This window comes from Myotis myotis, unplaced genomic scaffold, assembly GCF_014108235.1.
Source record: "Myotis myotis isolate mMyoMyo1 unplaced genomic scaffold, mMyoMyo1.p scaffold_m19_p_11, whole genome shotgun sequence".
Taxonomy (NCBI): domain Eukaryota; kingdom Metazoa; phylum Chordata; class Mammalia; order Chiroptera; family Vespertilionidae; genus Myotis; species Myotis myotis.
In genome coordinates, this window is record NW_023416315.1 from 40,275,686 (window position 1) to 40,299,401 (window position 23,716).

A 23,716-nucleotide genomic window follows, 5' to 3' on the forward strand; every position below is an offset into this window, starting at 1 on the left:
TGTATGGGGCCAGGTGGGTACTGGAAATATCAGGGGGAACACTTTGTGAAGTATGATTGTTGAACTGCTATGCTGTACACCTGAAACCAATACAGACTGAAAGGGAAACTAATGGATTGGGAGAAAATATTTTTAAATTATATATCGGATGCCGAAACCGGTTTGGCTCAGTGGATAGTGTGTTGGCCTGCGGACTGAGGGGTCCCGGGTTCGATTCCGATCAAGGGCATGTACCTGGGTTGCGGGCACATCCCCAGTAGGAGATGTGCAGGAGGCAGCTGATCGATGTTTCTCTCTCATCGATGTTTCTAACTCTCTATCTCTCTCCCTTCCTCTCTGTAAAAAGTCAATAAAATATATTAAAAAAAAATTATATATCGGATGCAGGGTTAATATCCAGAATATATAAAACTCCTAAAACTCAACAACAAAATAAGCGACTCATTTTAAAATTGGCAAAGAACTAGACATTTCTCCAAAGAAGATATACAAATGGAAACAATCTCATGAAAAGAAGCTCAACATCAGTAATCATTAAGGAAATGCAAATCAAACCCACAATGAGAAACTACCTCCCACCACTTAGGATGGCAACTATAAAACAAGTATTGGAAAGGATGTGGAAAAACTGGAAAACTTGTGCACTGTTGGTGGGAATGTATAATGGTGCAGCCAGTACAGAAAATAGTATTGCAATTCTTTTAAAAAATTAAAAATATAATTTCCATATGATCCAGTAATTCTACTCCTGGGTATAAATCCAAAATAATTTAAATCAGGGTTTCAGAGAAATATCTGTAGACCCACGTTCATAACAGCATTATTCACAACAGCCAAAAGGTGGAAGTAATCCAATGATAGATGGATGAATAAATGAAATGCAGCGTATGCCTACAATGGAATGTCATTCATCCTTTAAAGGGGAGTATTTTCTGAGTGTGCCCATGATGCCGGATGAGGAAAACTCAACTGGCCTTGCTGGCTTTGAGGAGGATGGAGGGAGGGGACTATGAGCCATGGGATTGGGTGGCCTCTGAAAGCTGGGGGAGGCAAGGGAACGATTCTCCTCCAGACAGAAACTATCCTGCCAATACCTTGATGTTAGCCTGTTAAGATGTAAGTTAGACTTCTGGACTATAGAATTTTAAGATAATAAATTTCTGTTATTATAAACCAACAGTTTTTAATTAATAAAATAAAAGGGAGGAAATTCTGACACATGCTACAACATGGCTGAAGCTTAAGGTCATTATGCTAAGTGAAGCATGTCAGTCAGAAAAAGACAAATACTGTATTATTTCACTAATATGAGTGAAAGTCGAATTCAAAGACACAGAAGGTAGAATGGTATATGCCAGGGGCTGGGGAGACTAGCAAATTATTACTTAATGGGTACAGAGTTTCAGTTTTACAAGATCAAGAGAGTTCTGGAGATTGGTTGCAAAATAATATGAATGGACTTAACACTAGTGAACTGCACACTTAAAAATGATGATGTTAAATTTAACATTATATGTATTTTACAATTTAAACATTTTAAATTAAAAATAAGAATAGTAAAGATAAAAAAAATGAGAGAAAAATAATTCTTCATAAAACTTGTTTTTATAATCTGTCCCTATGAAGGACATAAAATTGCTTGTATTGTCATGTATATCAGGGCCAATAGCTTTTATCAGAGGATCAGAAATCAGAAGAGGATTAAAAATAATCGTCATAAAGAAAGAGTGGGAGGAGGATATGTGGTAGATAGAGAGCATGTTAAGAACTCAGGCTTTGCTTTCTTTCCCTCTTTTTCCACTTACTGTCATGATTTAGGGATAATAAAAATGTCTATTTTGTTAGTAACAATGTGGCTAATAGCTTTTATCAAATAGGGAATTTGTAAGATTAGGCATATGCCTGGCACTCAGTATATGCACCCTTTCTGCACTGTAATTATACCCTTGGCATTATATTCAAAACCATTCACAAGCTGACTCAAATTTGCAAAGGTTTCATCTACCCATCAAGTAATTACTTTGTAATTTCCCCTCTCCCCTCAACACCTGATATACAGCTTCTGGCAAGTTTATTAACTTTCTTATCTATAAAATAGGTTCCTGCACCAAGAATTATCATGAGGATTAAATGAGGTTGTGTATTTAAAGTACTTAGAACAGTGTCCTGTGCATAATAAGCACTCAATAAATGTTAACTAGACAAAAAACAAAACAAAACAAAAAAGTTCGCTCGGCTTGGAAACTACCCAAAAACCTTTAGTTCCTATGGTATTTATTGTATTCTTATTAGTCTTAGTGATGGCGCATGGTAACGTGCTATCTTTCTATTATATACACCTTTTCTTTTGTTCTCATAAAGGGCCAGGTCCCCATCGGCCTGCTCTGTGCCTGTCTGTAACCCCAGTGCCTACACAAAAGGTGTGTAAACATCTACACTGACAATCAGGTACTGTGTGTGGGGCACATTACTACTACAGAGCCCTCTGCTAGAGTGAGTCAGAGAAGGTCCTGCCTTTACCAACTCTCACATGGTAAAGATCAGGCTTCTTTCAAGCCAAAGGGAAAAGGCCCTAAGAAAAGAAGCCTTACTGTTTGTTTTCCCATTTCCCTACCCCTTCCCACCCAGAGAAGATGAAGACTTCTTCCTGGACAGATGGAAAATTGTGTTTCCTGGGCCCCATCCAATTAGGCTGAGGTCTTAAGACTTGCTTCTGTGCAATGGAATGTGCACGGAGTGAGAAATCTCCTTTCAGGTTTGGTCATTCTAAGCAAACTCATCCATACGGTGAACGTGTTTGTCTAGCCCCCCTTTCAATGCCCTTATTTTTCTACTAGTATTATTAGAGAGCACCACCCACTCCACTAATGATGGGAGGGTAGGCACTTGAACTTAACAGGCAGGAGAGTTTTTTGAATGGGCGTTTGAAATTAATCAACATCCAGGAAATTATATCACTTACTCATGAGGCAATCACTGAATATGAATACAACCAAAATAGCTCTTACTTTTTTTTTTTTCCCTCTCTCTTACTTTTCAAAGTCAGGAAAAGTAGGGCTGGCAGACTATATCTTATTTAACAAAAAGTAAAAAGATGTTCTTTAGGAGTGCTGAATTTACACAAGTTGGAAATCAAGAATCTCTACTAATAATAGCCTAGGTGGTGTCACGCCCTCACGCATCACGCCCTAACATCGCCACAAGATGGTCACGTGCACAGCGGAGGCGGGGCCCAGCGGCTGCTCCATGTAGTGATGTCTGGGGGTCCCACAGCTCCACGTGGGGTGGAGGAGGCTGGCCCCGGCATCTCCGCTGCCTCGCATGGAGGATGTGGGTCCCAGCAGAGGAGGCGGGTCACGGTAGGGAAGGGCAGTTGTGGGAGATCAGGCCGGCAGAGGAGGGCAGTTGGGGGCCATCAGGCCAGCAGGGGAGCAGTTAAGCGTCAATCAGGCTGGCAAGGGAGTGGTTAGGGGGCAATCAGGCCGGCAGGGGAGTGATTAGAGGGCAATCAGGCTAGCAGGCAGGTGAACTGTTAGGAGCCAGTGGTCCCGGGTTGTGAGAAGGATGCCCAACTGCCGGTTTAGGCCCAATCCCTGTGTGGGGAGTCAGACATATTGACCCAAGGGGTCCCATATTGGAGAGGGTGCAGGCTGGGCAGAGAAACACCTCTCTCGCCCTGTGCACGAATTTCGTGCACCGAGCCTTTAGTACCCTGATATTTCATATCAGAAAAGAATCTCCAATGTACATTTCTGCATGTATCGGTGTTCTGGTATACCAGATGCACTGGAAAATGTAATGTTATCACCTCTTTTAAAATGACTCCAAAAGGCTTGGCCAGAAAATGGTAATCTAATTACCAGAAGAATGAAATACAACAATGGCCCATTTCAAAAATAAAGATAATTGTAAATGAAATGGTATCTGAACTGAGAAAAATGTTTAAAGCATGAGTAAGCATGATGTTTCAGTAAAGAAACTAATGTATAGCAACAATATGAAACAAAAAATCAAGAAAACATTCAGGCGTTTCTCCACTATAAAAGCAAAATAAATTTGTAAGAAAACATTTTAAACAAAACCTCTAATTTGTAAATATGCTATTTCCATCAGTCACGAGCATGTTCTGTTTACCTATGAGTTGCTGAATCGTCCCCTTTTCGCAAAGATCCTGATTCACAGTCTCATCCTCAAGATAGATCATCGCTCTCAGGAGTCTTAAAGTGTAACGCAAGTGGGCAAACTTGTTGCCACGGCCGCCTGTGCCATGGAAACTGTTACCATGACTGAAGAAGTATTCTGTGGAGAAATACTAATGATTCACTTTACATCAAGAAATTTAAAACGTGAAACTTTTCAAATAAATCAAACAACATATTAGACATCTTTAAGTTCAAACAGATGTTAAAAATTTTGTTATCCTGTTTATAGAAATAAACAGTATGCCTTCCCTCTCCTCTCCCTCCTGGTCCCAGAATAGAAATATGTGCTTTAAAATTTTTTTCAAATGTATTATATTGTATCTTTTGTAACTTGCTTCTGTTACCCAACAAACATTGTTTTAGAAATTCTTCAAAGTGTCAAAAGTAGGTCTAGATTATTCATTTTAATTGCTTTCAGCATTCATTTTATAAATAAATCACAGTTTTTCAATTCACTGGTACAAATTGCTAAAATGAATATTCTGGTTCATGTCCTCTTACTCCAACTGAGAAGAGTTTTGTCATGTGGAGCATCCCTACACTGAATTTTACTGAAGCTTCGAAATTGTTCCCTAAAGTGGTTATACAGATGTAATGTATAAGATTAATAGATTCTTCCCAATCTGTTAAATGTGAAGTGGTAATTCATTATTATATTAATTTGCATTTCTCTGATTACCTATGGGATTAAGTGTCTTTTAGTGTGTTTTTGTGGGTGTGAAGTTTTTTTTTTTTAAATTTGACATTTTCTCTGTCACCTGACAGTCTCTATGCTTTATTTCTCCACTGAGTTATTTTCTTTTTGATATGTAGGAGTTCTTCATGAACCGGGGCTCTAACCCTTTATTAGTCACAGGGGTGGTAAATGTCTTTTCTCATTTGTAGGTTGCTCCCTGATTTGTCATAGACATTTTATGTGTCAGTCTTCTTCTGTATAATAGTTTAATCTCTTCTGGTTTTCCAGAGTCTTTTCTACTCTGTTATCATAAAGGTATTTTCCCAGGTTTTCTCCTAAGATTTTTACAGTTTAACTTCTCATATTTAGGGCTTTAATTCTTTTTGTAATTTATTTTTTTTAACATGGTGAAAGGATCTAATTTTTACTTTTCCTCATGGAGGGCTAACTGCCCCAGCACCATCCTTCTCCCTGTGATTGGCAGTGTCATCTCTGAGAAAGCCAACCTCCCGTTGGTCTATTCCTGGTCTAGTACCACACAATTTTAATTGCTATAGTTTTATGGTAGGTCTTGATAAATAGCAAGGCAAGTCTTCCTTCCTTCTTTATAATATGCATCCTTCAAAAGGTTCTTTTAGAAGCAGCCTTATGTTTAAAGCTATCAGCAAGTTCAGAATACTCTTCTGATTATTGTGCATTGGTTAAAAGTGTGGGTTCTGGAGCTGGACGGCCTGCATTAAATCTTGGCTCTGCCACTCACTGTGTGGCCAGAAACAATTATTTGGTTTCTCTGATTCGTTGCTACACATCTGCTAAACTGGAATAGTACTAGTACCTATGAGTCCTACATTTTCTGGGAGGACAAAACGAATTAATACTTGTAAGTGCGTAAGGCCTCCAACATAGCATGTACCCATGACTGTGAGCTGTCAGTCTTCCTCTTGGGAGGCAGGACTTCCTCTATTGTCCTACATTCTTTTGTCAACATAAATAATGTCATAATGATATAGTCTTCTGTAAACATAAAGGATAGACAGAAGAGTTGAATTATTTTATTTAACAAGACTAAATTCAGTAACTTAGCATATTAAAAACTAGAGAACAAAAAAGAAACTATAATTTTTTCCCTCTCTCATGGATAAATGGGTGATAATTACTGATCTAATGAGAATGCTCCATACAAAATTATTTCTAGAGCAAAATTACTTCCAGAAAATAATATAGTATCTTCTTTATAAATTGTTTTCAAAATGAATATATGTCTAATTTCCTTTCTAAGAATTATGAGAATTGAAATAAAATATTCAACAAATTGGGGCCCTGCTAATTTGGTAGACCACATATGGAATCATTACATCTGACTAGAGATCTGGATTTTAAGCTCAAGGTAGAGGTTTTATTTATTTTAAGCATAAATATATCTTTAGCAGCTAAAATGGTATCTGGTACCTAGTAGGCATTCAATAAATACTTGTTAAATGAATAATTAAAATATTGCATGACTTAGCATACTTGTTGGACAGGCCTAATAATTCAAATCTTTAAATCAGATTATAGCCAAACCGGTTTGGCTCAGTGGATAGAGCGTCGGCCTGTGGACTGAAAGGACCCAGGTTCGATTCCGGTCAAGGGCATGTACCTGGGTTGCGAGCACATCTCCAGTAGGAGATGTGCAGGAGGCGGCTGATCGATGTTTCTTTCTCATCGATGTTTCTAACTCTCTATCTCTCTCCCTTCCTCTCTGTAAAAAATCAATAAAATATATTTAAAAAAAAATAAATAAATCAGATTATAATATAATTTCTTTTACTGAAAGTTGTACATCAACTATAGTTATGACATTTATTAATATCTAATTTTAAATGAAATCTTTTCTTAAAACATGTAAATACATTAAAATCACAGGAAGAGATTGATATTTTTATTTCTTTTTGCATAATCTTATAACTTTTCTATGTATATTTTGGGAGTTCAGTTGAAATATATGGATTAAAATTTTGACAGGAATCTTTTTTTTGTTGTTGTTAACCCTTACCCAAGGATATTTTTCCATTGCTTTTTAGAGAAAGTGGAAGGAAGGGGAAAAGACAGCACGAGAGAGAAACATCGATTGGTTGGAGTGGGAATCGAGCATACAACTGATGTACATAATCAAAGCCAGGACCCTTCAGTTTGAGGGCCGATGTTCTATCCACTGAGCCAAACCGGCTAGGGCTTGACAGGAATGGTTATGGGCCACTCACCTTCACTTTCACACCATTCTAGAAATGCCAGGATTCGAGCATTTCCCTGGCACAACATATACTCTTTAATTAATAAAGGAGCCACTGATGACAAAGTGGCAAGTGCATGCAGCTGTAATTCTTCATACTGTGCTGCAGACCACTCGATGATTTTGTGCTTCTCAGGCTTCTTTACATAGGTGAACAAAGCCAAAACAACTTTGCCATCAATCAATAGCTATGAGAAAGGGCAAAAAGTACTTTGTTAGAAATATAATTAAAACAATTTTATTTAAGAAAGTTAAATGAAAGATGTCCTCTTTGATGTTTTATTGATAATCATTTCAAAATATTTCCTTCGTAAAGATCTCAACCTATGATAATTACCCCCAAATAAAAAATGAAAACCCCAAACCAAACTCAGCAATACAACAGCTGGCTCTGATCTCCTTTTCTGGGATATGTACTCTCTAGCTGACAATAACATAGGGTATTAATTTTTTGGGTCAATGCTACTTAAGTACAGAAGTTTAGTTCCTTCTTTTGTTTGTTTTACTAATCCTCAACTGAGGATATTTTTTCCATTGATACTTAGGGAGAGTAGAAAGGAGGGCAGAAGGGGAGAGAGAGAAAGAGAGAGATATTTGGCTAATTTTAAACACAGACATCAGAACTTATACAAATATTCTATCTAATAAATGGCAATCAGGTCACAAGCTACATTTAAATAGGTGCCTAGAATTTTAAAATTGTATTGAATCCTGATTTTAATAAAAAGAAAACAAAAATATATAGCTATTTATGACAATAAAGTTAATATTATAGCTGATTCTGATTGGTGCATATTTGTGGTTTATAAGATAGTAACACACCATGTGCTATACTCTATTGAATTTTTTTTTCATTTGGCATTATTCCATAAAGACTTTTTCACAATAATATCTATGAATTTTCCTAATGTTTTTACTAGTCCACATGGAAAGAACATAAGATTTAGGACTGCCCAGCACTGACCTATAAGTCCTTTGGTTGATCTCTTCCCCTTACCCCCACCCTCCCCTACTTTTCCTCTGAGGTTTGACAGTCTTATCGCTGCTTCTCTGTTTCTGGATCTATCCCTGTTCATTAGCCTATGTTGTTCACTATATTCCACAAATGAGTTCATAGCAGCACAATTCACCATTATTACTACTATTATTGGTCACCAGTATATGGCCAAAAATTATTTGATTCCACTGCTCACATAGTGCTTTATGAAGCTCACCATAGTCTGTGCCATTTGACTGTTACCAACTAAAATTGGCTTATAAATTGTAGTGTAAATTTTATTGTCTTTACATCTATCATTTTAATAGTTATATAATACTCCACTATAATAAACCATATTTTATTGAATATTTTCTATCTGGCACTTCAGAAAATACATTTTAAGTTGTATATAGCACACACACACACAAATATATATATGTATATATACATATATACATATATATTTGTATACATATATATTTGATATAATAAAGTTATAACTATAAAGATATTTTTTCTTTTTCTGAGCATTTTTTAGTATATATATTCATCAAAGTGGCCGAGAAAATTCTGAGCTCTTTCAATCTTCATAATAATCCCCTGAGATAGGTATTACACTCAATTTGAAGTAGAGATACGTGGGATTTAGAGAAACTAAACCCACTAGTATTCAAGATCACATAGTTAGAAAGTGACAGCACTGGATTCCATCTGCCAGGAGCCTTAACCACTATGCAAACCACCTTTAAATTATCACTCAAGATGCTGACAGAATGAATTCCCAGTTCTTTTTCATGGTAACCCCCTGGAGATTGAATGAGTTTTAGGACTAAAATGAAATTTCACTTAACGTGGGAAATAACTAAACTAACGGGATTGTAAGTAGTACATTTTTTTTCTGTCACTTTACAGTTTATGAAGCCTTCATCTTAATCTCTTGAATCAATCTCATAACAGCCTTGTAAGCAGGGCAGGAGTTTTATAATCTTCCTTTTATAGAAGGAGGGACTGAGTCTCAGAAAGTTTAGGTGATTCTGCCAAGACCACATGGCTAGTAGGTGATAAAACAGAAGTAAAATTCAGCCCCAGTGTTCTTCAAATTACATCATGCTGTTATGTAGGTTGTAAAGTATTAAGACAAATTCATGGATAATAAAAAACAACGTAAAGACATTACGTTGGTATGGAGAAGGGCAGGTTCAAAAGGGTTTGAGATTGGCAGCAAATATTAGCATTCCTCCAGCAGAATCAACCCTTGCTGCCATGGTCAGAGACAGACTATTATGCTAGATGGGCCTATATGGACCTTCTTTCATTTTATGTTCTCTTATTGAGGAGATCTAAATATATAAATAAATCTCTAAGTTTCTCCTGTTTTTCTTTGGTTTATGTGGTCTATATTTAGGTAAGTTCACTGTTTATTTACTGATAATCAAAGGAAATTTTGAAAAGGTGAAACTCCAGCCAATAAGAGTTTGTTACGTTCTATGGTAAACATTTTGGTCAATAAAATATTTGCAGCTATGACTTTTAAAAAGTTATACTACAAGGTGAGTCGCTTTTAATATTTGTTTTAGTTATGCTTTACCTGTACTGTAGTTAAATCTTTACATAAGATCACTAGTATATTGAACAGCAATTTCTTCAACTCAAAATCTTCATAGGAATTAGAAAGCTTTAGACCTTTTACCAAAGGATTTTCACTTTTAACTGTGAGGGGGGAAAACAGAAACAGTAAAATAAAAGCTAAAATGATACAGAAGACTCATCAAGATAATTATAGGTTGAAAGTTTTATGGTTTTTACCTTCATTAAAGGTTGCAAATAGTATCAAATCCCTGGTAAAGCCACATTCCTAATATAGATACATAAAACAGAGTGGAAAGTAAGTTACAGATGCCCATATTTATCTGATATTCAAGTATCTTTACTAGATTCCCCTTATCATTTATTTGATCATAAAGCACTAATAATAGAAAGGGATGAAAGCAAGAAAAGAAAATAGATAACCAGATAAACTTAAATTTAGGTTCTAAGAAATATTTTACTTAGAAATATATTATTCAAGACTACTTTATAATTTTAAAATTTGGTTAAGAATCCAAAGTGTTAAGACAAAAAGTTACTTATGTAATTCATTATTTATACCTTCAATTGACAAAAGAAGGGAAGAAAGTAGTTTTCTTTTTAAAAAATATATTTTTATTTATTTGAGAGAGAAAGGGAGAGGGAGAGAGAGAGAAACATCAATGATGAGAGATAATCAATGATTGGCTGCCTCCGGCATGCCCCACTCTCAGGATTGAGCCTGCAACCGAGGCGTGTGCCCTAACCAGGAATCCAATCATGACCTGCTGGTTCATAGGTCGACACTCAACCGCTGAGCCACGCTGCCCAGGCAAAAGTAGTTCTTTTCAATAGTTTTTCTTCTTAAACAACCCTGCTCCCACCCTAGCCCCAACCACTGTCATTACATCAAAGGTTTAGGCAAAAGATAACAAAACAGTTCCTACTTAACAGGAAAAGCCCTCAAGAAAGACCAGAATTGCAAACATCTCACTGTGAGGGAACTCATTCCTGACAGAGATGTCCTAATTGGACTTTGTATGTCCGGTAGAGTTTGTAAGGGCAAACCCTGGACTTTTGAGCTTGCAGTTTTACGTACCTCCTATTTAGAATCAAGATGGTTTCTTTAAAATGTGGAGATGTTATTGCTTTGACTCACATTCAGAAAATTCACACGGATGTTTGCAAGGATGCTAATGAGAACTTAACTGGCTAAGGCTTCCAGAGAAACACATATATCCACATACACATGGCAGCCTTGAAGAGGAAGCTATGTGGGCCTGCTTCCCCTTTTGCACAGTATGAATTCTATGACCGTTCTCTTATTTGGGATCACTTGATGCCCATTAACTTGGAGTTGTGGCCTTCACTGCCAAGTTTCCTTTAAGTACAACTTAGAAAGTATGTGGCTGATATGTGAATATTGTGGGCAAAGATCTCTACTCTAGGATGTCAATCATCCAGTGACTTTTACAGAATAAAATATGGGGAAGCTAAGCTTCTGATATAGCTGAGTAGCTCCTCTAAGACATCCTCTTGCCGGTGCCAATTATAAATTCTGAATAAAATATAAAAACATTTATCTATGACCAAAACCAAGCAGATATTGGAGGGGAGTCAGGACTTTGAGGAAGTGGCACTGCATGAGTTTTCCCTTAAAAAAAAAAATAAAAAAAAAAAAGCTTTGAAAATAAGCCCAGCCTCTAGTCTACACCTTGTGGGAATGCTAAATCTCAGAGTAAATTTGCAATCTTAATGGCTTGAAGAACCAGAGGACAGAAGCAATCACAGCGCAACCACTGCCCCTGGAAAGTGAAGGGATAAATCTCATAAAGAAGAGAGCCAGTTCTAGCTGATTTGGCTCAGTGGAGAGAGCATTGGCCTGCAGACTGAAGGGTCCCAGGTTCAATTCCAGTCAAGGGCACATGCCCGGGTTGCAGGCTCAATCCTCAATAGGGGGCGTGCAGGAGGCAGCCAATCAATGATTCTCTCTCATCATTGTTTCTCTCTTCCCCTCTTGCTTCCTCTCTAAAATCAATAACTATAAATATATAAAAAGAAGAGGGCCAGAGGAAGGGAACCCCAAATTCAGTATATAAAATCCCCAAATCTCTGTCTGATGCCTGAACCATGTAAGGACAGGGCATCCTCAAGCATTTCATATGAGACTAAAAGAAATGAACTGAGATTGGAACTGCCATCTACTGTTGGGATGAGTTTAGCCAAACTAAATGCCTATTAATACAAAAAACAACAACAACAAAAACAAAACACTTTTCAGAGGAATACACCAGATGCTCATAATGAATGGAAAGACAGCAACTCTCAGCCGAGAAATATAAATTATAGAAAGGAGCCAAAAGGAAATTCTACAACTGAAAAAGATAACATCTTAAATAAAAATGTATTGGATGGGATTAACAGCAGAATGGAGAGGACAGGAAAAAAAACTAAGTGAATTTAAATGTATAGAACAATACAAATAATCCCATATTAGGGATAGAGAGAAAAATAATAGGAAAAAGTGAACAGAGCCTCACAAACCTGTGGGACCATACATGTAATATAAAAAAATGGACCATACATGTAATCAGAGTGCCAAAAGAAGAAGAAAGAATGAGGTTGAAAGCACTTGAAAAATAATGGCCAAAAATTCTTTAAATTTAATGAAAGACCTAAATTGACATATTCGGGAAGTTCTATGAACCTCAAGTAGGGCAAATACAAAGAAAATCATATCTTGGCTTATCAGAGTAAAACTGCTGTAAACCAAAGACAGAGTGAAAATCTTTAAAAACAGCCAGAAAACAGAGGGGAACAATTTGAAATAACGAATACTTCTTATCAGAAACAATGGAGGCCCAAGGACAGTGGAATAATATCTTTAAAGTGCTAAAAAATAAAAACTTTAACCTAGAATTCTATATTCTGTGAACATATTTTCAAGGATTAAGGTGAATGAAAGACATTTTCAGATAAAAATAATACACAAAACAAAACTAAGAGAATATGTTGCCAGCAGCCAGCATCACAAGAAACATAACAGCAAGTTGTTCAGGTAAAAGAGAAATAATAGCAGCTAAAAATTCATATCATCAGGAAGGAAAGAAACACATTATAAATGGTAAATATGTGAGTAAATTATAAAATACTAGAGGCCTGGTGCACAAAAATTTGTGCACGGGGGGGGGGGTCCCCCTCAGCCCGGCCTGTGCCCTCTTGCAGTCTGGGGCCCCTTGGGGGCGGGGGGGGGGGGAGATGACCAGCTGTTGGCTTAGGCCCACTCCCCGGGGGGATTGGGCCTAAGCTGGCAGTCAGACATCCCTCTGGAAGCCTGGGAGCCCTTGGTGGATGTCCACTTGCCAGCGGGGAGCAGGCCTAAGCTGCAGTCGGACATCCTTAGCACTGCTGAGGAGGCGGGAGAGGCTCCCACCACCACTGCTGTACTGGCAGCCGTCAGCCTGACTTGTGGCTGAGCAGAGCTCCCCTGTGGGAGCACACTGACCACCAGGGGCAGCTCCTGCATTGAGCGTCTGCCCCCTGGTGGTCAGTGTGTGTCATAGTGACCAGTCATTCCCAGTCGTTCTGCTGTTAGGGTCAATTTGCATATTACCTTGTTATTTATTATATTATGGTGCATGGGTGGGGGACCAGCTGGTTTGCCTTGAAGGATGTCCCTGATCAGGGTGGGGGTCCTGCTGGAGTGCCTGGCCAGCTTGGGTGAGTGGCTGATGGCTGTTTGCAGGCTGGCCACAGCCCCTTCTGAGTGGGAGGTCATGCTGGGGTGCCTGGCCAGACTGGGTGAGGGGCTGGTGGCTGTTTGCAGGCTGGCCACACCCTCATGGTGTGAGGGTTCTACTGGGGGGCTTGTCCAGCCTGGGTGAAGGGCTGATGGTTGTTTGCAGGCTGGCCAAGCCCCCAGCGGGGACCCTCACCCCATGAGGGTCTGACCATCCTGGGTGAGGTGCTGATGGCTGTTTGCAGGCTGGCCATGGCCCTCAGCCACCCAAGCTCCCAGTGGAGGCTGGCTGGAAGCAGGTATCTGGGATTTATTTGTCTTCTATAATTGAAACTTTGTTGTCTTCAGCGGAGCTCAGGGCTGGCCAAGGCAGGTGGGAAGCTTCCTTCATTGGCTTCCTTCATGGCTTCCTTCATTGCCGGGGCAACCAAGCCTCCTGCTTGCTCCAGCTCCATGGCTGTCGGCCGCCATCTTGGTTGGGTTAATTTGCATATAGTTGCTCTGATTGCCTGGTGGGTGTGGCTTGGGGCATAGCGGAGGTGTGGTCAATTTGCATGTTTCTCTTTTATTAGATTAGATGAATACCTCAAGTTTCCAAAGGCAACAGGAAGAAGAATTGGCAGAGTGTGACTATACTGGTGACCATTCTGAATTATCACAGAACTTGGCATTACAACAAAGTACATAAATATCAGGACATAGTTTACTGCTCCCTCCCCACACTCCCATCCCCATCCACAATCTAAATTAATACAATGTACTCATACTTACAACCATTGGTGCTTCAGGATTTTGAGATATAATTGTAGTGATCACTAATATATCGTTTCTAAGCTGACGGTCATAATCACTAAAACCTCTTATAAACAGATGTTTGAAAACTTCCTTTAAAGTTCTGGAAAGTAAAATCATACTTTTAAAACCATATTCTTATGGAAATATTATTTATGTGTCTGTCAACAAAAATCTCCTTTTTTATATTATATTATTCATTGCAAAGCATTTCTAATCTTTTCTATATTTCCAAATCTGCCTTTAATTCACTGTAGTGAGAATCGATCAATCCAATCTACGCATGATGATCAAAGTGACTGCTCTAAAATTAAGAGTCAGTCACATAATTTTCCTTTTTTAAAATTTTATTTATTTATTTAAAAACTTTGAGGGGCATTTTCCTTTTTAAAAGTACTTAAAGGCTTTTCTTTGTTCTTAGGATAAAGTCCTACCTTCTTATCATGGCTTATCAGGCCTTTCATGTTACGGTCCCTGCTAACATTGTTAGCTTCATCCCTCACTATTCTACGTTGAACTTTCTGCTCTCATCATATTGAATTTTTCAGGTTTTTGATTTTGCTACATTCTATTTTCACTTCTGTTCTCTTGTTTAGGACGCTCTTTGCATGCAAAACCCTCCTGTGTTGCCAGTTTGTATTTATTATTCAGATACCAGGTTAGGGCTCATGAGGAAGCATTCAGTAACTCTGGGTCAGGCTCCCTGCACAATGCGCAGCTGTTGCTTTGCTTCCTAGGGCCCACTTGCCCTTCTTGTGATAATAGTACCCTTGTTTTTATTTAGGCTTCCCTCTTTCCTCACTTTTGGTTTTGTGAGCAGCCTTCAGCTTCCTTTTAGCCAAAGAGCATTCTTTCTCTTTGTCACTAGTAATTCACTCTGGAATGAGCATATGGCCAACACTGAATGCTCAGGGCCCACAGGGACTCAATTCCAAGAATTTTCTTTGTGCTTTCAGAAGAGCACACTTTCTCTCTGGTGTGATCTGGGGTTATGATGCTGTGAGTCTAGACTTTGAATACAGCTGCACATGAAACCAGTTTTACCCTTGACTTTGTAGTTACAATAGCTCATAAATTTCTTATAATTGCTTCAATCAGTTGGGTTGAATGTTCAGTCACTTGCAAACAAAAATGTACTGGTTCACCCTCTCCTGGAAAACACGTGGCACCTTACGATAATGTCTTCCATAGCATTTAGTAGGCTCGCAATTAGATGCCTATTTAATTGTCTGTCTCTCCTAACATAACAAATTCCAGGAGAGCAGAGACCATGTCTGTATTGTTTTCAATTGTCTTTCTATAGCCTACTGCTGAGCTTGGCACAGAGCAAACAATAGTTACTTAATAAATAAATGAATGAGTAACTCACAGGCTTACTCTTATTTTTGCTAATGTTTATTCAGTAATTAGAAGACAATAAGTATTCAAAAATACATTTATTGAATGAACAAACGAAATAGTTCTTTTAAATGTCTAATTTTACTTTATACATATTCAAAGACATAATTTATTTTGTTAACAAGCTACTTTAAATCCCTTCCACATAGAAAAAAAAGGGGGGCTTGTTATGTGCAGATGCATTTATACAACGGCACAAAAGAGATGTCCTGAAACATAGCCATTACATGAATCAAAGCCCAATGAAACACAAATGCAAACAAAAATGTTAGTTATGTCACAAGGTCAAAAAACATTCCTAGTTAATCACATATACTTACAGCAAACACTTCAGGTTACTAAGTTGTTTTATGATTTCTTTTTTTGACGATTTTTCTAGTAAGTTCCAAAGTATTTCTGATGAGCGAAACAGAAGCTGCCCAGAGGGATCTGGGTCATTGAGGTGAGCACAGATGCCACTGGCTGCATATGCTTTCATCATTAAAGTACAATTAACTTCTGAAAATAAATTTAAATAAAAATAGTTTATGTTACAGTCTTGACATTAAGTAGAAACAAAATTAGTGGGGAATGAAGTGTTCATATTTAATAATATACAAACCAGAAGTTGAGAGATGTTGCAGAGCTTTAAGTACCCAAAGTTTCTCAACAAGTTGATTTTCAAGCAAGGCCAATGACTGAACCATTGTTTTTGCCAATCCTCCGACTTCAGCCATTTGAATCTTATATGTTGAGCTAGCTTGCTGGTAACCTAACAACAATTAGTTAATAAATATGTGCAGTTATTTCACATAGTATCATCTATGTTAAGACAAAGGAATGAGTAATTTATCAATAAACAACAACAACAACAACAAAATGTTTAAAAAGTGTATGGCATATTAAAATGGTTAGCAGAGGGACAGGCAAACTTTTTCTATAAAGGGCCAGCAATTTTAGACCTTGTGGGTCATAAGGTTTCTGTTGCAAATACTCAACTCTGCTACCATATCATAAAAACAGGCATAAACAATATAAAAATAAGTGGGCATGGCTGTGTTCCAATAAAACTTTATTTATAGTGGGCCCTTTTGGCCTGTGGTCCATAGTTTTCTGATCCCACAAATTTGGGGGCACATCTTAAATTCTGAAAAGGAACAATATTTTTTATTTGTCAGTAGATACATCTTTCCATTTTAAAAAAGTCATGATTACAGACACTGAATGTTTTCACTGTTCAAGTCAACGCATTACTTCAGTGCTTTCAAAAACCAGCAGTTATGTGATGTTGGCAATGAAATAAGAGGTAATGCTGTTCTAATAGATGCTAGTGAATGTAATGGTATGTTAGGGAAGTTTGATTCTTGGCGGTATGTCCCACAAGAATTTCCTTCTTCCTTAGCTTTCATGGGAAATACTACCTCTCCTGTTGACATAATTGCACAGGTGCCTGCCCAACTACATGTAATGAGATTAAACGAACATCAGTGCATGTTTGCTCACCTGAGATGCAGCTATTTTCTCTCTCAGTGATATAACTCACCTACCTCCCTGACTTCTTGACTTTTGAGACCAACTAGATTTCTTGCCATAGTTCTGAGATGTCTCTCAGTCTGTCTTATCTTTCTGAATTTGAGGTCTGACCCTGTTCAAGGCCGTCCCCTCCTGTGATGGGTTCGGCACTTAAAAAGTACGAAGAGGAAAACAAAAATTGCCTGTAATTTCACCATCTGGAGATAACAATATTAACACTTTGATATATTTTCTGCTGACACTTTAATGTATGTATATTACTTTAGCAATATACTACATATATGCAGAATTGTATATTCTACTGCAGCCACTAAACATTTTATAGTAAGCTTTTCCCCTTGTCACATTTCATAAGTTTTACTTGCATAATGCTCTATGGTAGGTACAGACCAAAATGTATACTTTATATCACTGTATCTTTTTCTATTGAGTTTACAATTCTATAAAAAGACATAGAAATATTAAGGCCTTGATTCCTATCTCCCGGGCTGTGTCTCTTACAATTGCTCTACTGAGGACTTTTCAGCTGTGACCGCAGATGTCCAGCTGTGCCCATCACTTAAAATCAACTGTGAAACAGCGAGAGCCTGGTCGATAGCTCCTAATTTTCAGAGCCCGATCAAAGTAAGGCCAAGCTCACTTCTCGGCACCTTCACTCCTCTGTCGTATCTCATACACGTCCCTTTCTTTCTGAAAGAAGAGTGCCTCCATTTTACCAAGCTTAACCCTCAGCTTTTGCTCTTAATTCCATCCTCTCATGCTTACTTTGGGATTGTCACCCTCCCATCTCCCACATACTAGCTTCTTGTTCCTAGGCCTACAAACTTCATTTTTAGACAAATTCAAAACAACATATTTTTCTTTTATCTTGCTACCAATTAGGCTGTTAGCCATCTTCCTTCTTCTTCTGATCTTAAAATATAAGTCTGCATTCACTCCCACTGCCTCCACTTTCAGAATGCTCTTTAATCCTGCACCTGCTCTGACCACTTTATGGTAATAATCTGACAAAGCTACAACTTTCCAGATACCGCATTGGCCTTCTCATTCCTCAATTACAGAAGCCTCTGCAGTACTGGCCACTGAGACCATTTCTTCCTTCATCAAACATTCATTCAGTGGCACTCAAGACATGCCCATCTTTAAATTCTCTTCCTCTCTTTAAACCTCCCTTCACTGCCAATTTCTTTGAATCATTTTTTTCCCAAAGTTCAGTAGGGACCCTCTCCATGATGTTATTCTTGTTCCCTTGTTTTTGGCAAACTCAACCATTCTGATGGCTTCAATTTCATCTCTATTTGTATAAAATCCAAACCTGTGTTTCTGGTCTCTTCTTTTAGTATCTAATGTCTACTCTCTACCAAACACTTCCACTTGTCTGTCTCATCAATAGTGCAAATCTGGCATTTAAAAATATTTTTATTCATTTCTTTACTTCAGATATCTTCCCATTTTCCCTTAGTTATAGAAGTAATCTTTGTTTTCTATCACGGCGTCTTTTTTCCACTTATCCTAAGAAACATGTAACTTAAAAAATATAATTTATATATTCTCTCCCTTCCTAGATTGATTATAAATTATAGAAACTATGACATGATATCCTCCACAGTGCCAGTGCTTTTTGCTTAATATCACCCAATTCAGTGTGATTCACACAATTAGAAAAGAATACATAATATTAGCAACACTATTGACATTAACTAATAATAGTAATTACACTAATTTGGGTATGACTTTAAAAATTACATCATAAATATTTAGCATCAAAATAAAAATATCATGCAAATCTAAAATTTAAAAAAATGTATAAAATTTTTAATTTAAAATGATCAAAGAGCTTGAGACTACCAAAAAAAATTTTTTTTGATATACTGCATTTATGATCCCACTCTCTTCCCAATTTCAAAGAGAAATGGGACAGAATATTCTGTTTTATAAAGACACGAAATTCATGCACTAGGTGGGTCCCTCAGCCTAGCCTGCACCCTCTTGTAGTCTGGGAGCCCTCGGGGGATGTTGCCTAACAGTCAGTCAGACATCCTTAGTGCTGCCGCAGAGGCTGGAGAGGCTCCTGCCACCGCAGCTGCATTCACCAGCAGTGAGCCTGGCTTCTGACTGAGCCGTGGGAGTGCACTGATCACCAGGGGCAGCTCCTGCATTGAGCATCTGCCCCCTGGTGGCCAGTGCATGTCATAGCAACTGGTCATTCCACCCTTCGGTTGATTTGCATATTAGCCTTTTATATAGGACTAGAGGCCTGGTGCACAAAATTTGCGCACAGGAGGTGTATCCCTCAGCCGGGCCTACACCCTCTCCAATCTGGGACCCCCTCAGGGGATGTCTGACTGCCTTTCGCAATCCGGGACCACTGGCTCCTAATCTCTCGCCTGCCTGCCTGATTGCCCCTGACTGCTCCCCTGCTGGCCTGATCGCCCCTAACCGCCTCTGCCTCACCCTGCACCTGAGACCCAGGATTCCCTTCTCTGGCCGGTCACAGGCACCCAGGACCTGGGCTGGCTTCACCCAGGCTGGCTACAGCCACAGGGGACCGTGGGCAGGCAGCTTCGCCCAGCCCGCAGCCACATGCGCCCGGGACCGTGGGGCGGGCGGCTTGTCCCTCTCCCAGGCCGCAGCCTGGCTGGTCCCCATTCCTCTCTCGCGAGCTCATTTGTGCCTGGCTGGTCCCCAACGCTCTCTCCCCAGTGTTGAGCGTCTGAGCCATTATGGTGTGATGGCATGAGGGTGTGATGACTATTTGCATATTAGCTCTTTATTACATAGGATAGGATGTTATTACTGAAAGACCATTGAAAACTTCACCTGTAATATGCTTCTTTGATGGTTCTGCATGATAAAAGTCAACAATACACTTACAAATTTGTATCCTCAATTCAGAACTTGGTATTTTCATTAAGTTACCTGCCAGAAAGATAAATGAATACTATTTAATAACACTGCCATAGTTTATTTGCAAATTTAAGCATAAAGTGTTCGTAATATGTTTTTAAAAAATATCTCATCAGAAAATCAATACAGTATCATTTACAATAGCCAAGATTTGGAAGCAGCCCAAGTGCTCATCAGTAAATGAGTAGATAAAAAGCCATGGTATATTTACACAATACTACTCAGTCAGAAAAAAGAATGAAATCGTACCATTTTCAACAGCATGGATGGACCTGGAGAATAATATGCTAAGTTAAATAAGCCAGAGAAAGATAAGTACCATATGATTTCATTTATATGTGGGATCTAAAGAACAATATAAAGAGAGCTCGTTTTAAACTGAGTTCATATTGCCCTCAAGTGCGACAGGAGTGTGTTTGGTAGGTGGGCAGTCATCCAGCAAAGAGCAAACTGACACAGTAAGAAATGGGCCTTGTATTTATCATATAAATGTCTGCCAACACTCTTGGAGGCAACATTTAAAAACAATAAGGGCAATAGCGGCATTTTTAAAATGTTATCAACCAAACTTATGCTTTTTATCTGTTATACCATGTCTTCTTTTGGGTTGACTTCCTATTGTAAATTTCCACTGATGGTAGAGATTCACCATTCAAGTTTCCCATTAGTTTTCAGCCCACCTGCTCCTTAAGGTCACCTTATCTAATTCCTCGCATGTATCCTAATTTTCTTGATATTTCACCTACTCTAGACCATAATAATATTTCCCAAGATATCTACAATTAGGAACAATGAAACATATTTAGACCTAAAAGTGTTAGTGTCTATGTTAAAAATTAACAGTTAAAAATTAAAAATGCTGTTTACTTATTCCAGTTGAGTCTCTCTCATCTTTCAGTATGGAATATAATACTGGGAACATAACAGTTCAGTAAGTACTTATTTTTCATTTGCTGGGCCAATTCTGTACCTTTTGGTTCCCTTATACAAACAAGGACCTAAATTAATAAGTATAAATTTAATGTAGGAATTGTTTTGGGAACATGCTGTCATGTACTCAAGGGCTGAATCAAGGAGCTAGTGTTTGACTGATTTCATTTCCCAGAAAATTATTTTCTTTCTTTAGAAAATCAAGCAATAACCAAAAAGCAAAGCCTGCTGTTTTATGTTTTTCATATTTTGAATAGAAAACACAGGTACCTTCATGTTTATGTATATTATGCTCAAGTTCTTAATGTTCCACCATTTTATGATTAGGTTGTTTACTGAACAATTTGGCTTTCAATGATTCTAGGAATTATTAGAGTGCAAAGTTGAAAACATTTTTGGGATTACTGAGAGGGACACACACTTCTAATTTACAAAAAAAGTTAACAAATATTTAATTGCACTAAATAACATCAAGACAAATAAGTACACAGAAGTATCTACCAGTCCTTATATTTAAGGAACACAGAGTCTTGTTGGCAACATAAAAGACTCGAGGGGAAAACAATACAAAAATTATCACCAAGCACACTATGATAAATTTTCAACCAGAAAACAAGAAAAGAGCCTAGATTTGGAGAAGGAGCCTTAGTCAACTTTAGTGAAAGAGACATTTATTTCTTATCAATCAGGCCTGATATATTATAATCCTCTATCTTAAAAAAATCTTAACTTACCCAGAAGCGCGATTGACTTAGCAGTATCTTCAGCATATGTTATTTCATCTGATACTTTCTTTTTCAAGAATGGCAAGCTTCAATAAGAATAAAGAAAGTACAAGTTATGTTTCATAAAGTCCTTAACTGAAGCATCACTTGGAAAGCAGGGAAAATTTTCTTTTCTAAAGAATAAAATGAGAATAATATTCTATTCTTTAGCCCTGGGGAATTGATGACTATCAAAAACATTTTTTTGTGTGTTTCTATCTAACTGAACAATAATAAATAAAATAAAGTAGACTTATAAAAGTGAAGAGAGGTGAGGGTTAAGCAAGCCATCTTGCAATACTGCATAAAAAAAAAAACCAAACCCTTAAAAATCCTCTTTCTGGAGGCAAAATAATAAGGGATTATAGGTGTACTTCCATCAAAATTAGGAAGACATTGGATAATCTGATACAAATCACAGATCCGGGCTTACCTGTAACTTAAAAGCTGTTCAAGGGCTTTTTCGGAAGTTTCTGAAACTAGTTAATAGATCAATGGTCTATTTGTTCTTAAAAGGCAATGACCTTTCCCTTATTAACTGGATCAGTTGCTGTCCACAAAATAACAGATATATTTTGTGAGACACTAAGAAAGTAAAGTCAACAAATATTAATTATATTAGGATCACATTTCACAATTACTATAATCAAAGTTATTTGGAAAATATTTATTTAGAAATTATAAAGGGCAGTAGAACCTAAGTCATTTGTCTAAATGTCAAAGGAGATACAAAAGTTCTTAAACACAAAGAAAAAACTATGTTGGCATTTTATGAATTTAAAATTTGAAGCTCCTATACTATTTGTTTAAAATATAATACATATATCTTATATGTACTATATATAGGACTATTAGTTAACACTTTTCAAGAAAAATTAACCAAATAGTTGAAAAACAGCATTTAGAAATATCACATGTGGAGATTTATATATATGCACCAATTGGAATTGAAAGATATTTCAAGGGCAAAGTATGAAAAGGAAAATTTTATAAATGCCACAGAAGTTTCTTTCACGTGTTGGTCAAAATTTTTTATTTGCAACAAATAACATATTAAACTCTAAAAATTAGTTATACTCATCCTTCAAACTTTTTCCTTTGCTACCAAAGGAAACAACCTAAAAGTTAAAGCATCAGAAGAGTTTTCCACCAAAAAGTGTAGGAATAAAGATAAGCATTATAGTTCTTTTTAAAAAATATTTTTATTGATTTCAGAGAGGAAGGGAGAGGGAGAGAGATAGAAACTTCAATGAGAAGGAATCATTGATCAGCTGCTTCCTGCACGCCCCCTACTGGGGACAGAGCCTGCAACCCAGGCATGTGCCCTTCAACTGGAATCAAACCCGGGACTCTTCAAGTCGCAGGCCGATGCTCTATCCATTGAGCCAAACCAGCTAGGGCAAGCATTATAGTTCTGATGCAATAAGGAAAGCATACTACTCATAGGCCAAAACAGAAAGGCTGTATTTTACTTTCAATGTTTTTATCTCCCCAAAATATCTTGAAAAGTGAATCAAGTGAGGATGAGGTATGGAGAAATGCAGGACAAAAACAGAAATTAGGAAAGTAGGGGGAAAAATAAAATAATAAGAACAATTATGAAATATGAAGGAAAGTAAAGAGTGTAAAAAAAACGATTCATCGCCCTAACCGGTTTGGCTCAGTGGATAGAGCGTCAGCCTGCGGACTCAAGGGTCCCAGGTTCGATTATAGTCAAGGGCATGTATCTTGGTTGCGGGCACATACCCAGTAGAGGGTGTGCAGGAGCTGATCGATGTTTCTCTCTCATTGATGTTTCTAACCCTCTATCCCTCTCCCTTCCTCTCTGTAAAAAATCAATAAAATATATTTTAGAAAAATAAAATAAAAAAATAAAATGATTTATCATATTACATAATGAAATACTTAGTCACAGCTCTCATAGAGAACAAGTCCTTGATGGAGCTCTGTAGGGGCACTGATGCTGAAAGTCATACTTA

The 23,716-nt window shown here is 37.7% G+C and overlaps 1 protein-coding gene across 3 annotated transcripts in view; it reads right to left on the reverse strand.

The window, feature by feature from the left end:
• CFAP69 (cilia and flagella associated protein 69) overlaps nt 1-23,716 on the reverse strand; it is a 62,162-nt gene that overhangs the window by 22,892 nt on the left and 15,554 nt on the right. For all 3 annotated transcript variants that reach the window (XM_036328260.1, XM_036328259.1, XM_036328261.1), the window contains 9 exons: nt 21,708-21,784; nt 19,957-20,055; nt 16,226-16,375; nt 15,945-16,122; nt 14,206-14,329; nt 9,936-9,984; nt 9,718-9,839; nt 7,122-7,338; nt 4,135-4,299 (listed from right to left, as the gene is read on the reverse strand). In XM_036328260.1, coding sequence (XP_036184153.1) covers nt 4,135-4,299; nt 7,122-7,338; nt 9,718-9,839; nt 9,936-9,984; nt 14,206-14,329; nt 15,945-16,122; nt 16,226-16,375; nt 19,957-20,055; nt 21,708-21,784 — 1,181 coding nt within the window. The remainder of the gene's footprint in view (nt 1-4,134; nt 4,300-7,121; nt 7,339-9,717; nt 9,840-9,935; nt 9,985-14,205; nt 14,330-15,944; nt 16,123-16,225; nt 16,376-19,956; nt 20,056-21,707; nt 21,785-23,716) is intronic.